At 44.0% G+C, this 17,007-nt stretch overlaps 3 protein-coding genes and 1 long non-coding RNA gene across 7 annotated transcripts in view; 2 read left to right on the plus strand and 2 right to left on the minus strand.

Annotated features, from left to right (window-relative positions):
• Positions 1 to 8,486, plus strand: part of FILIP1L (filamin A interacting protein 1 like) — a 185,635-nt gene extending 177,149 nt beyond the window's left edge. For all 3 annotated transcript variants that reach the window (XM_081859626.1, XM_081859627.1, XM_081859628.1), the window contains one exon: positions 7,286 to 8,486. In XM_081859626.1, the coding sequence (XP_081715752.1) occupies positions 7,286 to 7,474 (189 nt within the window). In that variant the 3' untranslated portion in view covers positions 7,475 to 8,486. The remainder of the gene's footprint in view (positions 1 to 7,285) is intronic.
• CMSS1 (cms1 ribosomal small subunit homolog) overlaps positions 1 to 14,065 on the minus strand; it is a 180,966-nt gene extending 166,901 nt beyond the window's left edge. Inside the window, exon 1 of the mRNA XM_081859820.1 lies at positions 13,930 to 14,065. Within this exon, the coding sequence (XP_081715946.1) occupies positions 13,930 to 13,990 (61 nt within the window). The 5' untranslated portion in view covers positions 13,991 to 14,065. The remainder of the gene's footprint in view (positions 1 to 13,929) is intronic.
• On the minus strand, positions 9,026 to 10,804 carry LOC309340805. The gene is made up of 3 exons (XR_014156109.1): positions 10,608 to 10,804; positions 9,991 to 10,226; positions 9,026 to 9,657 (listed from the first exon to the last, which is right to left on the minus strand). It is a non-coding gene; the product is annotated as an uncharacterized lncRNA (long non-coding RNA).
• An 874-nt stretch (positions 14,066 to 14,939) lies between the features above and the next one.
• Positions 14,940 to 17,007, plus strand: part of TBC1D23 (TBC1 domain family member 23) — a 33,751-nt gene continuing 31,683 nt past the window's right edge. For both annotated transcript variants that reach the window (XM_081859703.1, XM_081859704.1), the window contains exon 1: positions 14,940 to 15,100. In XM_081859703.1, the coding sequence (XP_081715829.1) occupies positions 14,955 to 15,100 (146 nt within the window). In that variant the 5' untranslated portion in view covers positions 14,940 to 14,954. The remainder of the gene's footprint in view (positions 15,101 to 17,007) is intronic.

Below are 17,007 nucleotides of genomic sequence, written 5' to 3' on the forward strand. Positions count from 1 at the left end.
CAAATCATAAATTGGAATATCTATAAGTTGTTATTTCAGTATGCATGTAACACTAAACCATAGTTAACAATTAACTATGGTTTATTATGAATGAGCAGTGTGCTGGTGCATGGTGCTGATTAGTGCATGCTTCACTCCGCCTCCAATCCTATCTCTGATGCAACTGGGGAAAAGACACTATAAAGGCTGGCTTGGTGTTAGATATTAACCAGTGCTCCTAGTTCCCCTACCCCACCTCCCCAAGCAAACCATAAGGAGTCAGCCAATAACCAATGGTGGCTTCTGTTCATGGTTTGGTTAAACTGTTCAGTCTCATTAAACCATACTTACTTTTTAACTATGGTTAATGTATGACACAGACCAAAACATTACAATTTCTGTGGTAAAATAAAGTGATAAATTAAAGGCGCAGTTAAGGGGGGGGGAGCTTTTACAGATGTTTACTCTAAAGTACGAGGAGAGCCTACTGAAATTAAGGTAATTGTGTTCATGACCTGCAGCCTTCATAGGTATTGCTCATATTTTCCAAGCAAAAGGTATGTGCATCAGCAATCACATTGGAACAGTTATATTTAAAACAGGTGTGAATTGGGGGCGGGGGTATCTCAGGTGGAGTAAGAGGTATTTTGAGGGGTAAGTAAGCTTGTGATGTTGTATTAACACACAAATTCACATTAAATACCAATATTCTTAAACAACTCAGTATCTTCTACACTTACAGTGCAATCCTATATATCTATCTACTTAGAAGTAAGCCCCACTGGGTTCAACAAGGCTTGCTCCCCCAGGTGCATAGGAGTGCAGCCTTAGTTATTCTGGTTTGATATTACAAAAGAAAGTAAATTATGTTTCAGATTGCTTTATCAGCTGCATTTAAGTCTTTAAGACATAGATCACCATCTTAGAGAAATTTTGACACACCTTAAATTCTGCTGAAATCCATGGAAATTCACATTGATTACTTTCTCTGGATTACAAGCATAAAAAGAAGCATCTCTTTTGGTTTGGCTTTTGCTGAAATTCTATGATTATTATGAAGAGGTGTTTTCAAAAGCTGAGAAAGTTAACTATTAGAAGAACAGCAGCACAGTTGATGAACTATTTATTTAGTTTGCAAGAATATATCAGGAATAGTGTGCATTCAACAGAGACAAGATTTAAAAGATAAGTGGATCCTATCAGGAAATAGCAGGCAAAAATAACCAGGGATCCAATAAAGCCTTGCTTTGGATGAACTTTTCAGGTATCAACTATAACTATGCGAGAAAAAGAAATTGAATTGAACACACGAAACATGATTTGCAAATGAATAGTTTGCCAATTTGACAAAACAAAACTACCAAATAGATGTTTGGTTTTTTGAAGGTAAATAACCCAAGGTAAACCTAGGATGCAGTCCATAAAACTATCCTATCAATCGACTGAAAGAAAGAAAGAGCTGGTTTCACTTTTCAAAAAAATGAGTCCCATTCCACACAACTGGCTAATCTGCCAGGACGGAATCCAGGATGTACACATGATCTAACAGAGGAAGATGCAAACAAACTGCATATACAAATGCAGACAAGCAAAGAGGCATTATTTTTAAACTGGGGAGGAGCAAGCATTGTAACACACCTTATTTAAAATGTCAGCCAAAAGGGGAGGCATTGCACCCATGCATTCCAGTGCAGACAGGATTCAGATACAAAACACAAGTTTGTGTTTTTAACCCAGGTATCTAACTACAGGTATTTGAAGCATATTATTAAATCTGTTTTAGTATGGTGGTCAGCTTGGCCCACATAACATACAAATAATGTAAGAACTGCATACTTGTAATCCTGGTCTTATAGATCAGAGCCCCAATTTAACAGGAGAAATTTATTAGGCATGTGAGGCAAATTTCTGGGTTTAAGCGTTGCACCTCACTCTCAAGATAAGGATATGTGCTGCAGTGGAACAAATAGCTACCTTTCATAGGAACAATAGAACAACAACAACAATCCTATTGCTTCTACACAGCAGAACTACATGAACATCAAGAAAAAAGCTTTTGTGTGCATGCACACTTCTTCAGATACCAAGAAGTGTGCATGCACACGAAAGCTCATACCAATAACAAACTTAGTTGGTGTCTAAGGTGCTACTGGACGGAATTTTTTTATTTTGTTTCAACTATGGCAGACCAACACGGCTACCTACCTGTAACTAGAATCAAGAAAAGAGTTAGGTGTAGACAAGAAATGACCAAGCCACACGCAACAGCAGCTACTTAGACAGTACAGAAAGAATGGCTGAGAACAATCACACCAGGACTACCTAATTATCAGTAACTCAGCTGAAGATAGTCTAATTTGATTTGATTTATTAAAAAAAAAGATCAAAAGGAGAGAGAAGACAGTAAGGTTTCTGCAAAGTTCTAAAGGTTGGCTATCTACTTCAAGCTCTGCTTGGCTCATTTAATAATGCCAAGCCACAACTCTCCTTTATCATTGCTAGAAACCTGCATATGCTGCTGACTTGCATGTAATTTATAGTGATTTGTAAAGGACTTACTCATGAGGAAAAAAATATGTATAGGCTCACAGTTCAACAGAATAAAAGACCTATTCCAAATGCCAATTCTATGCCAAACACCATGTTAGAAAAGAAAAACCTATCATAATATTACTATAACGGGTTGGCAACAGATTATGCCAACTGCCCCTAAGGTTCCTCTGCTTTTCACTTAAATATAGGGTTTCTTTCTAAATGCTTCAAATGGTAACCACATCCTGTGAAATTAAGCAATTCTATCCTGAACCCACATTAAATTAAACAACCTATAATGCAAACTTTAGAAATCCTTGGGTGATCAGTTGCATCATAAAGGGCAACATGAGCAAGTATAAAATCAGGCATTTGCCCATTATTGCCCTGAGGCTATCCTAACTGAATGTTGTAACTGAAAACAGCAAAAATCTAAGACTATTTAGCTCATATTGTGCGCCACCCAGGCAAGTACTGCTTTTGTGGATCAGACCAAATATACTTCTAGGGTGACGCTCCATCTCCCACAGTGGCCAGCTATGTTCTGCCTCCACTACTGGAGATGGCATGTTTGGAGTCACAAGGGAAGAGAGTGCTGTTGAATTCAGGTCCTGCTTGCAGGACTATTATAGACATCTGGCCGACCACTGCGGGAACAGGATGCTAGAAGAGATTGGCCTCTGACCAGATCTTAAAAAGGTTCTTCTTACATTATTATGCCGCTGGTGAGCTCACAAAGAGAACTAGAGGAAAAGCCGTTTATAGCTTGTTCCCAGCGTTTGACATAAGTTTAGCAGTGAAGACCTAAAAATATTGTGCTAGGAAAAAGAGAAGGGCAGAAGCAGGATAAAAGTGACCTTCTTTTCTTTGGCACTTCCAGTTCCTTTGCCTCAGTCTGGTCAGTGGGCTCATCTGCCGGCCAACTCCAAGAAACAGATACTAAACCCAGTGGTTGTCACTGACAAGCTGCTTGCCTAAGTGGTTCTTTCTAACGCCACAAAACAGAAAGACCTGGCACATATACATTCAACATTTTAAAAGGGGGCTGTAATCTGTCTACAAAAGCAGAAAACTTGAGCACATTTTACCTCCCACTAATGTCAATGGCAACAATCATCACTTGTTCAGCATTATTCCATTGAAATCAGCTGAATCCAGAAGCTTAGCTTGTGCCCACCCTTGGTATTTACAAATGATTGCCAACTTTTTATATCAGGGATGACAGTTAGGTTTCTGTCTCTAAATAATACGGCCTTATGGATCAAATATACCTGGAGATAAACATCCTTGCGGTAAACAACGCCAGATTTGAGAATTGTATCAGGTGCAACTTCGCAGATGAAGTGTCCTTAGAAGGCAGGGGTGAGGGATCTGGTGCCCTTCAGATATTATTAGACTCCTGCTCTCATCATCCCCAGCCAGGTCAGGGATGATTTTTTATTTGTTTATTTCAAGTTTGTGGACTGCTTTTCGTCAAGGGGTCTAGAAGGTGGCAACACAAGAACAGGCCTTTTCTGTGGTGGCTTCCCGCTTGTGGAATGCTCTCCCCAAGGAGGTTGACCTGGCACTTTTGTTACATATCTTTAGGTGCCAGGCAAAAAACTTTCCTCTTCTCCCAGGCCTTTGTTTAATTAGCCAATCAATGGCCTTTTAAACTGGGGGAGAGGTATTTTTTTGTTGTTACTATGTTATGCATTTGTGTTTTCATATTGTAAACTGCCCTGTGATCCTTGGATGAAGAGCAATATAGAAATTTAATAAACAACAACAAGAAGATGATCCTAAGTACCTGAAGTTCTGCTACCTCATAGAATCATAGAAGCGTAGAGTTGGAAGGGACCCTGAGGGTCATCTAACTTAACTCTCTGGAATTCAGGAATCTCAACTAAAGAATCCATGACAGGTGGCCATCCAACCTCTGCATAAAAACATCCAATGAAGGAGAGACCACAACCTGCAGAGGGAGTTGGTTCCACTGTCAAACAGCTCTTACCTTCAGAAAGTTCCTCCTGATCTTTAATGGGAATCTCCTTTCTTGTAACTTGAATCCATTGGTTTGGGTCCTACCCTCCGTAGCAGGAGAAAACAAGCTTGCATATTTGTATGTGTGTGTATATACATATATCACTTTTATTGTACGAAACATGCTTCACAATCCTGATTTCACCAAGCTACGTAAGCCCTGTGAAACAAGGTACTATATTAATTTGTACAGCAGACATGAAAAATTTAAGCTGACACACAGGGGCAGTTGCCAAAGAACTACAAGGCTAAACTGGTATTTGCACGTGGGTTTCTTTGGCTATATGTATTGCCAAAGAGGAATTAGAAGCATTTGGAAAGCTTACAGGAAAGATGATGAGTCCTAGGAACTAATCAGGAATACTTCCTAAGTAGAACTGGACTCAGCAATTCAGGCAGAAGCATTAAAAAATAACAGAAACAGTCCAGCCCATTTATTCCAGGCTCTCTCATATACGAAATAATTATCTTCGCAGCATATCAGGTCTTCTGCCCAGGTGGGGGATAAATATGAAGGGAAACCAGCTTCTACCCATAGGTATATGAAGGGAACTTGACTACATCACACTCAGCAGAATATACTGTAAATGGAACAGAAATTAAGCAATTGCACCCTCTGTAGGCCAAACCTTATCAGTTCAACATCATATACACACAAATTCCATTCACCAGTTAATTTTTCAAAGAGGGGATGTATGTGCTCAATCAGACATCAGATATACACATGCAAGGCTGGTCCAAGCGGACCTTCTGCCCACATAAAACATTAGGTAAAACAAATTAAATAGGGGAATAAAGTACCGGTACCCCAGTAGGCAACGTTCAGCTTCCACTGGTCTCTCATGTTTGTAGTCTCTAAGTGCCATAAGGTAAAGGTAAAGGGACCCCTGACCATTAGGTCCAATCGTGGCCACCTCTGGGGTTGCGGCGCTGATCTCGCTTTATTTGGCCATGGGAGCCAGCGTACAGTTTCCAGGTCATGTGACCAACATGACTAAGCTGCGTCTGGTGAACCAGAGCAGCACATGGGAACGCCGTCTACCTTCCCGCCGGAGCAGTATCTATTTATCTACTTGCACTTTGGCATGCTTTTGAACTGCTAGGTTGGCAGGAGCAGGGACCGAGCAACGGGAGCTCACCCCGTTGCGGGGATTCGAACTGCTGACCTTCTGATCGGCAAGTCCTATGCTCTGTGGTTTAACACACAGCGCCACCCGCGTCCCCTAAGTGCCATAGTTGTTTGCATTTTCAGATTGCCAGTCACACTATTTATCCTTTCCAGCCGATTATCAGGATAAAAGCCTTCCTTGCAGAGTCAGTCTTTCTGAACATTTCTCTCTTGGTTGCCTTAAAAATAAATCTCAGTAGACTTTGGGAGCAACAGGTGCCCTTGATAGCTGTTTGGAAGCTGCAGCTAATGAACAACATAGTGGCCCACCTGCTGATCGAAGAAGAGCCACAGTACCCAAAATCAGCTAAGCACCCATATTTCTTCCAGGACACTATCCAAAGTGTTAACTTTTGACCTGTGAAGATGTTTATGCTATGTTGATTTGCAATCCCCAAGATCAGTCAATACCTCTGATTATACATTTATTTGGTGTGGTTTTTAGCAGCTAAGTTTAATGGGTTTGGTTTAATGGAGGGATGGAACCTGTAACCTTCTAGTCATCACCTTCTAGTCATCACCCCTGACAATTACCTATGCTGGCTAGAGGCCAACAATATTTAGATGTCCACAGGTTCTCTATCCCTACTTATATTTACTGCAGTCTTGTCATTTCCTTCTTGCCCACCATGAATTGCAGCTGCCTCAAGGTAGCATCCAAGAGGCTAAAAGGTGGCTTTTTCTTCTAGCCTACTATCTGCACAGCTCCAGAAAGAGGCGCAACAAGCCACTGCCATCTCAAGCCACACGCATGCCTTTCTTATATTTATTTATTAAAGTATTCATATACCGTCCTCCTTCAAAAACATCAGGGCAGTGTATAACAACATAAAGACACTTAAAAACAATACAAAGCAATCTGTAAAATGACTAGCTACTCAGGGTACATTTTAGACAACTGCATAAACCTGTCAACATGAAAAGGTGTTTAAGAGATATCTAGGCCAAAAGCAAGGATGCCTGCCAAATCTTCCCGTGTCTTCTAATTTTATAAAAAGTGAAAACAGCCTAGACACCAAGTCACAAAGTGACCAAATGATCACAGAAGTGCTGTTCCTGATTAATCCTATTAGAGTGTAAATCAGGACATAGCTAAAAAAAAGAAACAGAACAGAAATAAATTTTTTCGTGTCGCTCTCACCCAAAATATGGATGTAATATGGACCCAAAAATATTTCCTTTGCTTTCCCTGATGGTCCCTTTCACAACACATCTTGAGCAATTTGTAAAAACATTTGTCTTGATTATCTACTTGGTTCAGTTAGCTCTGTAACAAAATCTAAAACCCCACTGTTCATAATTTGGTCAAGCACAATCCCCAGTGACACTAAAAAAATATGCTTCAGAGTTTGAAAATGGTCATTTTCTACAAACTATTGAACTTTGCTGCCATCTAGAGACAAAGTCCTTCACAGCTCTTACATTCCTATCTAGTATCTTCTTTAAAAACAACCCCAAAACTGTATTATTCCAGCAATTTTAAGTTATATTTCATGCCAATTTGTATGTTTAGTTTACTAAAGAACTGTGCAAACTGCCAGCCTTAACAATTACTCCTCTCTCTTTTGTTGTAATCTATCCCAGATTGCTGATGTCTTTCGTCAAGCAATTCCTACGCGGATCCCTAAACCAAAGAATACCAGTGCAACTGTAGCACCAGTGAGGACACCTACTGGGCAACTCAAGACCCCACTCCAGGACAGTAAAGCTGGAAAATCACACATCACCAAAACCATTCCCAGCGTTGTGATTCAAAATGGTGGGAAAAGATAGACTGGCCTGATATGTAATAGAATAATGTCTAACTTTTGAGTAACGAGGATACACCATGCCCATTTTGTCCCCAAAACCTATGCAAATAAAAGGTAATATAAAAGCATCATACATGGGCAGAAAACGTTGACACTGGAATTATAAAGCATCAGGACATGCTTATGAAGTTTCTGTTCTCCACAAAGCAGTGTAAGGGTGCTCCATATTCCTGATCTGTACCAGGCAGCACATTAACAGAGGTTGCCTCTTAGCACAGAGTGAGAAATGAGGTTTCCAATTAGTTCAGATGTTAGCTCTTGCAAGGTTACTCCACACAGCAGTGAAATTATGTGCATCTACATATGGTCTGTTACTACGTAGATCATTTCACTTGCTTTAACGGTAGCTATAGTTAGAAGGTCACCTGAGAGCATTTTATTCTGGTGAAATGGTGACGGTGTTTCTTAAGGTTGTTTGCAAAGTCGTATCGGACAGACAGTATACTAAAACTTTAGATATGACCAAGGTAGAGGAAGATGCTGCAAATGGATAACTGGGAAGTAGACAACTCAGGCCAAATAGCAATGGATGCTTGTCCTGCTCCTTCCACCTACAGAGAACCTGGTGGTCTGGCACCAAGAACATACTTCTCCTGCCAGACACCAAAATGGCAGCAGAAGAAACACAAGAGAAGGCTAGAGGGTTTGACATTCAGTACCCTTCCCCAACAGGAAAAAGAGTTGGGGAGCAATGGCACTAGAGAGGCAGAAATGCTGCATACCGTACAATATATGAAGGAAGTGGATGATTTGCAAGGAGACTATGTATTTTAAAAGCTAAGGTGCTGTGTATTTTAATTATTCCCATGTACTTTGTGTGTCGAAGTGTTTAACATAGCAGGTTGAATGAGAAAGTATTTTTTAAATTGACAGTTAATTATTTTAAAGCCAGTACCATTCTTGTGTGTTTGGGTTTGTAAAGCAAGGCAATGAACATTCTCCTATGTCTCATTATAAAGCTAAATCTTTTCATATGTCCATGTGAAATAATATGCATCACTGAGCAACATTCCTAAGGTGCTATCCAAAGGAGGGAGATGTTACTCTTACAACAATTCCCTGAAAAGCATATGTGAAAAAATTTAAAGGGGGGGGGGATGCAATAAGTTACCATATTATTTTGGCTTCTGGTGTCAAATGAGGGTCTCCCATGCCCTAAGTGACTACAAATGAGGAGGTTTGTCCCCTAAGAATTGAGGTGGGACTGTTGAAGGAGGCAGAGGCTGCTTCTGAAGGAGGGGAGAGTCAACCCTCTCCCAGGCATGTATGCCTGAGTGAGGACACTGGTGGAGGAAGAGGGGGTGGGGGGAGCACACCGCCCCCAGCAGTGCGATTCCGGTGGGGTGCCATTGCAGCTGGCCCCCCCCCACACTGGGCGCCCCACCCCCACAGGCGGCGCATCACACCCCCAGGACGTGCACCAGCCATGCCCCTGCCTGCTCTCCACCCCCAGTGCCAGAGCATGAAGCTCCGCCACTGAGTGAGAACTGAGAGTGACAATCACCAAACACTGCAATGTAATTATGAACAGTGCAGTATAGATACAGTACTGGAATACCTGCATAAGATAGAGGTGCCTGTTGCATTTTGTTATTTCACTCAGAGACCTGCAGAGTTTATTTCTCCCCTTAACACCTTCTAGAGCTAGGATCTCCAACATGGTGCTTGTGGGTACCACAAAGCCCTTAGACACACCACACTTTGATGCCCACCAAGGTCTCCTGCCCTACCAGTTTGTTTTTTAAATTGGAGATTTGTTTGTTTTGGAGGGTGTTGCCTGCTTGGTGTTTTGTGAAACAGGCATTTTGTGGTGCCTATGACCATTTATTAGATTTCAAAATGTTTCCCCCAGGCAAATAAGGTTAGGGAACTCTGTTTCAGGGCAAAGCTTGTAAACATCTGACCTCCAGACGGGATCATGTCAGACTTGTGTATAGACACTGAATCTTGTCTAAACTCATGAGAGCTGACACTACGTGCCCCAACATACAAGTGAAGCCTAACCAAGTCCATGTCATGGGGTCCTGCAGAACATCAGTTAATGCATACCCTAGTTGTTTGTCTACAATAGTTTTGCGAGTTTTATTCATACCACATGTGATGGGAAAGGATGTCTATTTAACACTTTGGATTAAACCACAGAGCCTAGGACTTGCCGGTCAGAAGGTTGGTGGTTTGAATCCCCGCATCGGGGTGAGCTCCCGTTGCTCAGTCCCAGCTCCTGCCCACCTAGCAGTTCGAAAGCACGTCAAAGTGCAAGTAGATAAATAGGTACCGCTCCAGCGGGAAGGTAAACGGTGTTTCCGTGCACTGCTCTGGTTTGCCAGAAGCGGCTTAGTCATGCTGACCACATGACCCGGAAGCTGTATGCCGGCTCCCTTGGCCAATAAAGCGAGATGAGCGCCGCAACCCCAGAGTCGTCCACGACTGGACCTAATGGTCAGGGGTCCCTTTACCTTTACCTTTATTGTGTTGGACAGAAGCCTATAGACGTCAAACAAGTAAGCATATGATGGAAACAGCTTATAAAATAACACATGTTGCTTATTTAACAAAAATTATATACCACTTGATCGCAATAAAACCTTAAAACAGTTTACAAAAAAAACAATACATCATCAATATAAGACCATTAAAAACGGGTATTTCAAAACTTTCAAAAGCTAATTAAAATAAAGAACAAACCAAAAAGCAGAATAAAACATATGTAACTTCTACAAATGTCTGAATAAAGGTAAAGGTAAAGGTACCCCTGCCCGTACGGGCCAGTCGTGTCTGACTCTAGGGTTGCGCGCTCATCTCGCTCAAGAGGCCGGGAGCCAGCGCTGTCCGGAGACACTTCCGGGTCACGTGGCCAGCGTGACTAAGCGGCATCTGGCGAGCCAGCACCAGCGCCGCACACGGAAACGCCGTTTACCTTCCCGCTATAAAGCGGTACCTATTTATCTACTTGCACTTAGGGGTGCTTTCGAACTGCTAGGTGGGCAGGAGCTGGGACCGAACGACGGGAGCTCACCCCGCCACGGGGATTCGAACCGCCGACCTTGCGATCAGCAAGTCCTAGGCACTGAGGTTTTACCCACAGCGCCACCCACGTCCCAATGTCTGAATACACCTGCCTAAACAAAAATGTTTTGCGCAGGAGCAGAAAATTTCAGCAAAAGCACCTGCCTGATGTCAATAGACGGGGAGTTCCTAAGTGTACGCGCCACCACACAAAAAATGCAATTTATTACACAGCCCTGTAAGAGAAATACAACTTTGGGGAAATGGCACATGACAAGAAATGGGGGGGGGGTGTTATTTGTGTAATAACTAGTAATTGTGCTGAAGTTTGAATTTTGGGGTAAAAAATGAGGTACACCATATATTGATAATGGTGCCATGGGTGCCAGCACAAAATGGCTGCCATAAGCAGCAGTAAAAAAAAAGTGACAGTACTCCATAATAGTGAGTACTGTAATAAAAAAACCCAGGCCACAGGTATCCTAGGTGCAACCACCCATAGGAGATGGAGTTGCTATGGATCCTGACACCCTAATAGAGTTGGCAGGACCAACAGGAAGTAAGTTTCCCATAGAATCTTCGGCCCAAGATGCTACTGTGAACTCCCTTGGAGGTTCCAAGATGGAGAAGCCTCCAGACTCCATTACACTCATCATGGTACCAAGCTCAGGAGCATGACAGAGTTTGGAATAAAACTGACCATAATTCAGGCACAAATATAGCACAGATTAACTCTTTTGCAGAAGGCTCGCTTTGAACCATCGCAGGAAGCTCACCCTCCTACAGCAGTAACAGAACATTATATTGTAGTCCACCAAAAACTAGTTATACAGAAAGGCCTTAAGTGAGGGACGCTAGAGGGCAGCATTCATATTGCCAAAAAGCACTCTCTGGCTATAAGTACACAACATGCTCTAATAGTTTTCACAGTTGTTTGTCTCCTCAGAAAAACCTGGGAACTGTGGTTGGAGGAAGGAAGAGATCGGGCATATGGTAGCAAAAAATGCTCAGCACCATCACCAAGCTACAATACTCCGGATATTTTGCAGCAGGGGTCAGCAAGGTTTACCTCACCTGGGCCGGTTCACTCCAGTGGAGATCTCTCTGTAGGCTGGATCGCGCATGCATGCGATTTCCAGCATTTGCATAGACGCAATTTCCAGCGTTGGCATCTGCGCATGCGCAATAAGCTATTTCCGGCGCCACAGAAGCGAGTCCCCACACTGCGCCAGTTTAGACCAGCGCATGGGGACTCAAGCGGGTGGCTTGGTTCGGGGGTAGCTCGTGGGCCGGTTAAACGACCCGTGTGGGCCGCTTGTGGCCCATGGGCCTTAGGTTGCCGACCCCTGTTTTACAGAATGAAAAGCAGCCAAAGAAGTGTAAGACCAATATATATTTATATATGGTTCATAGACTCACCAAATTGTAGAGTTGGAAGGGATCACAAAAGGACTACAAAACCCCGGCCATGCAGGAATCTTTTGCCCAACGTGGGGCTCGAACCCAAAATCCTGAGATTACTTCTTGTAATGTATATATCCCTTCTCTGTCTTCATAAGTGAGAACCCTGGTCTTTTGTTATGTCAGGAAGACCCTCTTCAATATATTAGGCATATATGTATGTAAGCAAAGGCCAGAGATTAGATGCAGGTATGGGCGTGCATGTTCACCATGCAAACGTTACATATATGCCCAATCACATGTACACATTGTACATACTCATTCTTTCACAGACAAGGATCCCTACACAATTCTATCAACCAAGTCTGCAGAATGAAACCCAAGAAAGGGGTCAGCCATAGGTCCCTGAGAACTGTACCCTCCACCCCCTTTTATATTTATCCCCCTCATAAGCAGCAGTCCTTAAAGCCTTAAAGCTTCAAGGCCTTTTTATAAGGGGATCTGCTTCCAGTTTCACTCCTCCTGAAAGGTCACTTTGGCTTTTCATTCGCGCCACCTGTTTCACAGGCTAGTTGGAAGCCAAATTGGTTTCAAAAAATGCAGTGCGCCCAAGCTCTTTTCCTAAAGGGGCTGAAGGGAGACAAGTCCCTCCTCAGCTCAGCTGAAGAACAAATCCCAGTCAGAAACCTAGCAGGCAGTTTAACACTGTTTATTCATTTGTTTTTAAAATGCATTTCATTGGTTTGGGGCCATTATCCTAACGCCCCACATCTCACCAGGAGGAAAACTCTAGCACAGGGATCCCCAAACTCGGCCCTCCAGATGTTTTGGGGCTACAATTCCCATCATCCCTGACCACTGGTCTGGTTAACTAGGGATGATGGGAGTTGTAGTCCCAAAACATCTGGAGAGTGAGTCTGGGGATGCCTGCTCTAGCAAAACAGCAGTGAAGAGAGCACAATAAACAGGGCAGGATTTAGGTTTGATGAGGCCCTAAACTACTGAATGTAATGGGGCCCTTTATATGTCCCGCTGTCCTTAAGGTAAAGGGACTCCTAACCATTAGGTCCAATCATGACCGAGTCTGGGGTTGCAACGCTCATCTTGCTTTATTGACCGAGAGCGCTGACGTACAGCTTCCGGGTCATGTGGCCAGCATGACTAAGCCACTTCTGGCGAACCAGAGCAGCGCACAGAAACGCTGTTTACCTTCCTGCCGGAGTGGTACCTATTTATCTACTTGCACTTTGGCGTGCTTTCGAACTGCTAGGTTGGCAGGAGCAGGGACCGAGCAACGGGAGCTCACCCCGTCGTAGGGATTCGAACCGCCGACCTTCTGATCGGCAAGTCCTAGGCTCTGTTGTTTAACCCACAACGCCACCCGTGTCCTTCCAACTGTCCTTAGTCAACAACAAATTGTTGCTGTTTTTTGTGTTGAATATATGCTATATGGTAATTTATGGACCTAATAGGTATCTAAAGCCATTTGCACATAACAAATAGGAGCCTACACAACACTAAACACTGCTGCTGTATGTAGGTTTTATTTTATTTGTTTTTATCTTATATTTTGGAAATGTTCATCCAGTTGTTTTTTCCTTTAATTTGGGGGGGGGGGCACCCGGAGAGTGGGGCCCTAAGCTATAGCTTGTTTAGTTAATGTGTAAATCCGGCACTAGCCCCACATCTCACCAGGAGGAAAACTCCAGCAGTGAAGGGAGCGCAATAAATCAGAGGTTGGGGCTGGAAAGAGAAGATTGGAGTTGCTTTGCCCAAGTGGAAACAAAATGTGTAGAGGAGAGCGAGCGAGAAAGGAAAGTTACAGAGTTGGAAGAGACCCTAGACCTAGAGGGTCATCTAGCCCAACCCCCTGCAATGAAGGAATCTGAACTGAAACATCCACGACAGGCGGCCAACCAAACTCTAAGAAGGCCAACAGAAAGTCTGAGGCAAAGCAAGGCTTTTGCTTTTGAACTTCCTCAGTCACCAGCAAACGCCGCTGCTCGGTACCTGGACTGCTGCCGCTGCCTTCACGTGGTTCCCACCAGGGCTCGTCTAGGGTGTCCCCCATGCTGCAGGTCCTCCGGAGGCCACGCCGCTGCTACCAAGGGCTGAGAAGGGGGAGGAGCGGAGGAAGCCGCCGGCTGGGCCGGGGCCTCCTCAGGCGTCCCGAGCAACGAGCGCGGCGCCGCCCTCGGGAAGAGGAGGAAGCTTGACTCCAGCGCCGCGGGGTCGCCGCTCCGCCTCCGCGTGCTTTGCTTGGGAATAAGCGGCTTCAGGATGCGGGCGTTTGTGCCCGGGGTGCTGGTCCGGGAGCGGTAATACTTGCAAAAGGCTCACAAAAGGGTCCCCTGCTAGAGGGGTTTCTGGTGGGATCAGTGCTCCTCGCATATTCAAGGGGTTGTTTTTCCCCGTAGCGGCCGCGCGACGTCCAAGTGCCACCCCAAGTTTAATTCAGATTTAGCCTTTGGAAAAATCATGTTGGTTTTTCTCACACACACCCCCCCCCCAGCCCTATTGCTGGAGAACCATTTGCAATACAGTATCGCGACAAGCCGTTTACAATGCAAAAGTCAGTTCCCTTTGGAAAGCACCAGAGTCTACATTTCGGGGTTGCATCCTTCTCACAACATCACTAATAGATGGTGCACTGATTGGATAAGCGTGTAACATGACTTTTGCTCTAATTGTTATATCCAGTTGTTGCTTTGCTAGCAGTGTTTTATAGGTTGCAATCGTTTCGCTTAAGATGTTAATTATACTACATTATTTATGCCGGATGTGTGGTGTTCTGTATTATGTTCTATCACACTTGTTTATTGCTTGTAAGCTGCTTTGGGATTCATTTGAATGAAATATACTGAATAAATAAAATAATGGATACCTCCATAAATATATTTTTTTCCCTTATGGGGAAACAGAAACACTTGTGTCCAGGGACACACGAACGAAAAGGGGGTAGGGAGAGAGCTTGCAAAGGGGACTCGGAACCTAAAGGCTGTGCTCCAGTTCTTTTATCGTAAGTCTATGCGCGAATGCTTCGCTTTACGGCAGCCATGTCGCAAGGAGGAGGGGTTGCGACAGAAAACCTTGGCAATGTCGGCCGCGCTTTACGGCTTCGGTGGTGGGGCACGTCAACAGCTATGGCGGGAGCGGAGGAAGCGCTCCCACCGAGAAGCTGGTGAGTTGGACAATCCATCGGTTAATGGAGGGTGGGGTGGGCGGACGGGGGTCGCTTTTCCCACCTTCGCCGCCTCTCGTCACAGAAACCGCCCCGCCCGGAATGTCTGTAGGCTCTGGGCAGCCCCAGCCCGGAGCCCCCTGGCCGCCCGACTCCAGTCCGCCCGCCGTGGGCAGCTCCCTTCTGCCTCTTCTCTCCGCAAGGGCCGGTGTCTCGAGAGAGCAGGCAGGGCTCTCTGCACCCGCAGCTCCCCATTCCTCTCGGCTTGCCCCTGCTCGCTCCCGATGGAGGAGGAGGACGAGCTGTCAAGTTGGGCTTAAAGCGAAGGCTGGGATCCATCCCCACCCCACCCCTTAAACCCAGGCTCCTTCGAAACAACAACAATAATAATTTATTATTTATACCCCGCCCATTTGGCTGGGTCCCCCCAGCCACTTTGGGCGGCTTCCAAAAGAACATTAAAATACAATAACCTATTAAACATTAAAAGCTTCCCTAAACAGGGCTTCCCTAAACAAGGCGGCATTTCTCAAGGGGGGGGGATCTGGGTCTGGGATAGGGTCTATGATCTGTATAACCTATTATGGCATTAGGTTATCCCGAACACCCTTCTTTCAAGCAGCTTCTTGCACACCTGTGGTTCAGTTTGGGCTGAGAGCTGAGCTGGATCAAGGTCCACCCGGTGAGGTTTACAGCTGAGCACCTTGGACTCTCCTCCCCGACCCCGGTTTGCTACTCTGTATTATAACTGCTGTTCCCCACTAGTAACGGTGGCTGAATGGCACTCCCTATGCAGAGGCTCCAGTTACTGGATGCTGAGGACATAAACACTATTGGGGGGATGCCCGTCATCTTCACGCTTCACCTGTGAGCATCTCACACACTTCTGGTTAGCTGTTGGTGTGACTAGAATAATGCAAAGTTAGCCAGATCTCCATCTCATTCAGCATGGCATTTCTTAAGGGTTCACACTAAAGCTGACTTAATTTTCATTGGGTCTATATGATCCAACCCAATATGTGTGCCTAACGTATTTTCATTTTAGTTAGTGTGGTGTCAATTGTTTTAAAATCTGACCTGAACATTCATGTTCTTGGCAGTTTTCAACTCAGTTTCAGGAAAATGTCTAAGCGAGTTCATCTTTTCTAACTTTAATGGAGTACTTTTATGGAGTACTTTTGTTCAAACTTCTTCTTTCTACAAAACTGCTATGATACTAATATACTTGGATCTTTCCCATTTTATCATAGAAGTAACGCCCTCTAAATTCATCTGACCTAGTTTCTGAGTAATAATAATTCTAATTATATAAGTTATTATCTATATGGCACCCATCTGACTAGGTTGCCCCAGCCACTCTGGGCGGCTTCCAACAAATTAAAACATCAAACATTAAAAACTGCCCTTTGGAGGCCTTCTAAAAGTCAGATAGTGGTTTATTTCCTTGACATCTGACAGAAGGGCATTCCACAGGACTTATACTCTGCAGCATGATTGGTTGCTTGTTTACTTGAATTAGAGCCTTAGAGAATACACACACACACCTTGCTGTTGTTATGAATAGAATCTGGTCTCACCTGATTGGATAGTACACATAAAAGTGTTCTTTAGTTTTGTCCTTTCACTGTATGATTGTGACTTTTATATTTGGTGCATCTTTTGCCTGTGCATAAACAGTCTTGGCTTTAATTAATTTGGCGTTAATTACTGTAAGCTACATATACAATGTAGCTTACAGTAATTAACGCCAAATTGTCTGTTCTTAAAGATTTCTTTAGGTATGGGAAAATTTACCCCATGTCAGGTTCACTATCCACTGGTGTCAGAATATTCAAGTTGGCTAAATTTGGTGCATGATTACTCTCCTTTATGATTTCTAGTGTGTGGCTGTTTCAAGAAGTTTCTAT

The sequence above is a fragment of the Podarcis erhardii genome (genome assembly GCF_964252035.2).
Source record: "Podarcis erhardii genome assembly, chromosome: 4".
NCBI classification, from domain to species: Eukaryota; Metazoa; Chordata; class Lepidosauria; order Squamata; family Lacertidae; genus Podarcis; species Podarcis erhardii.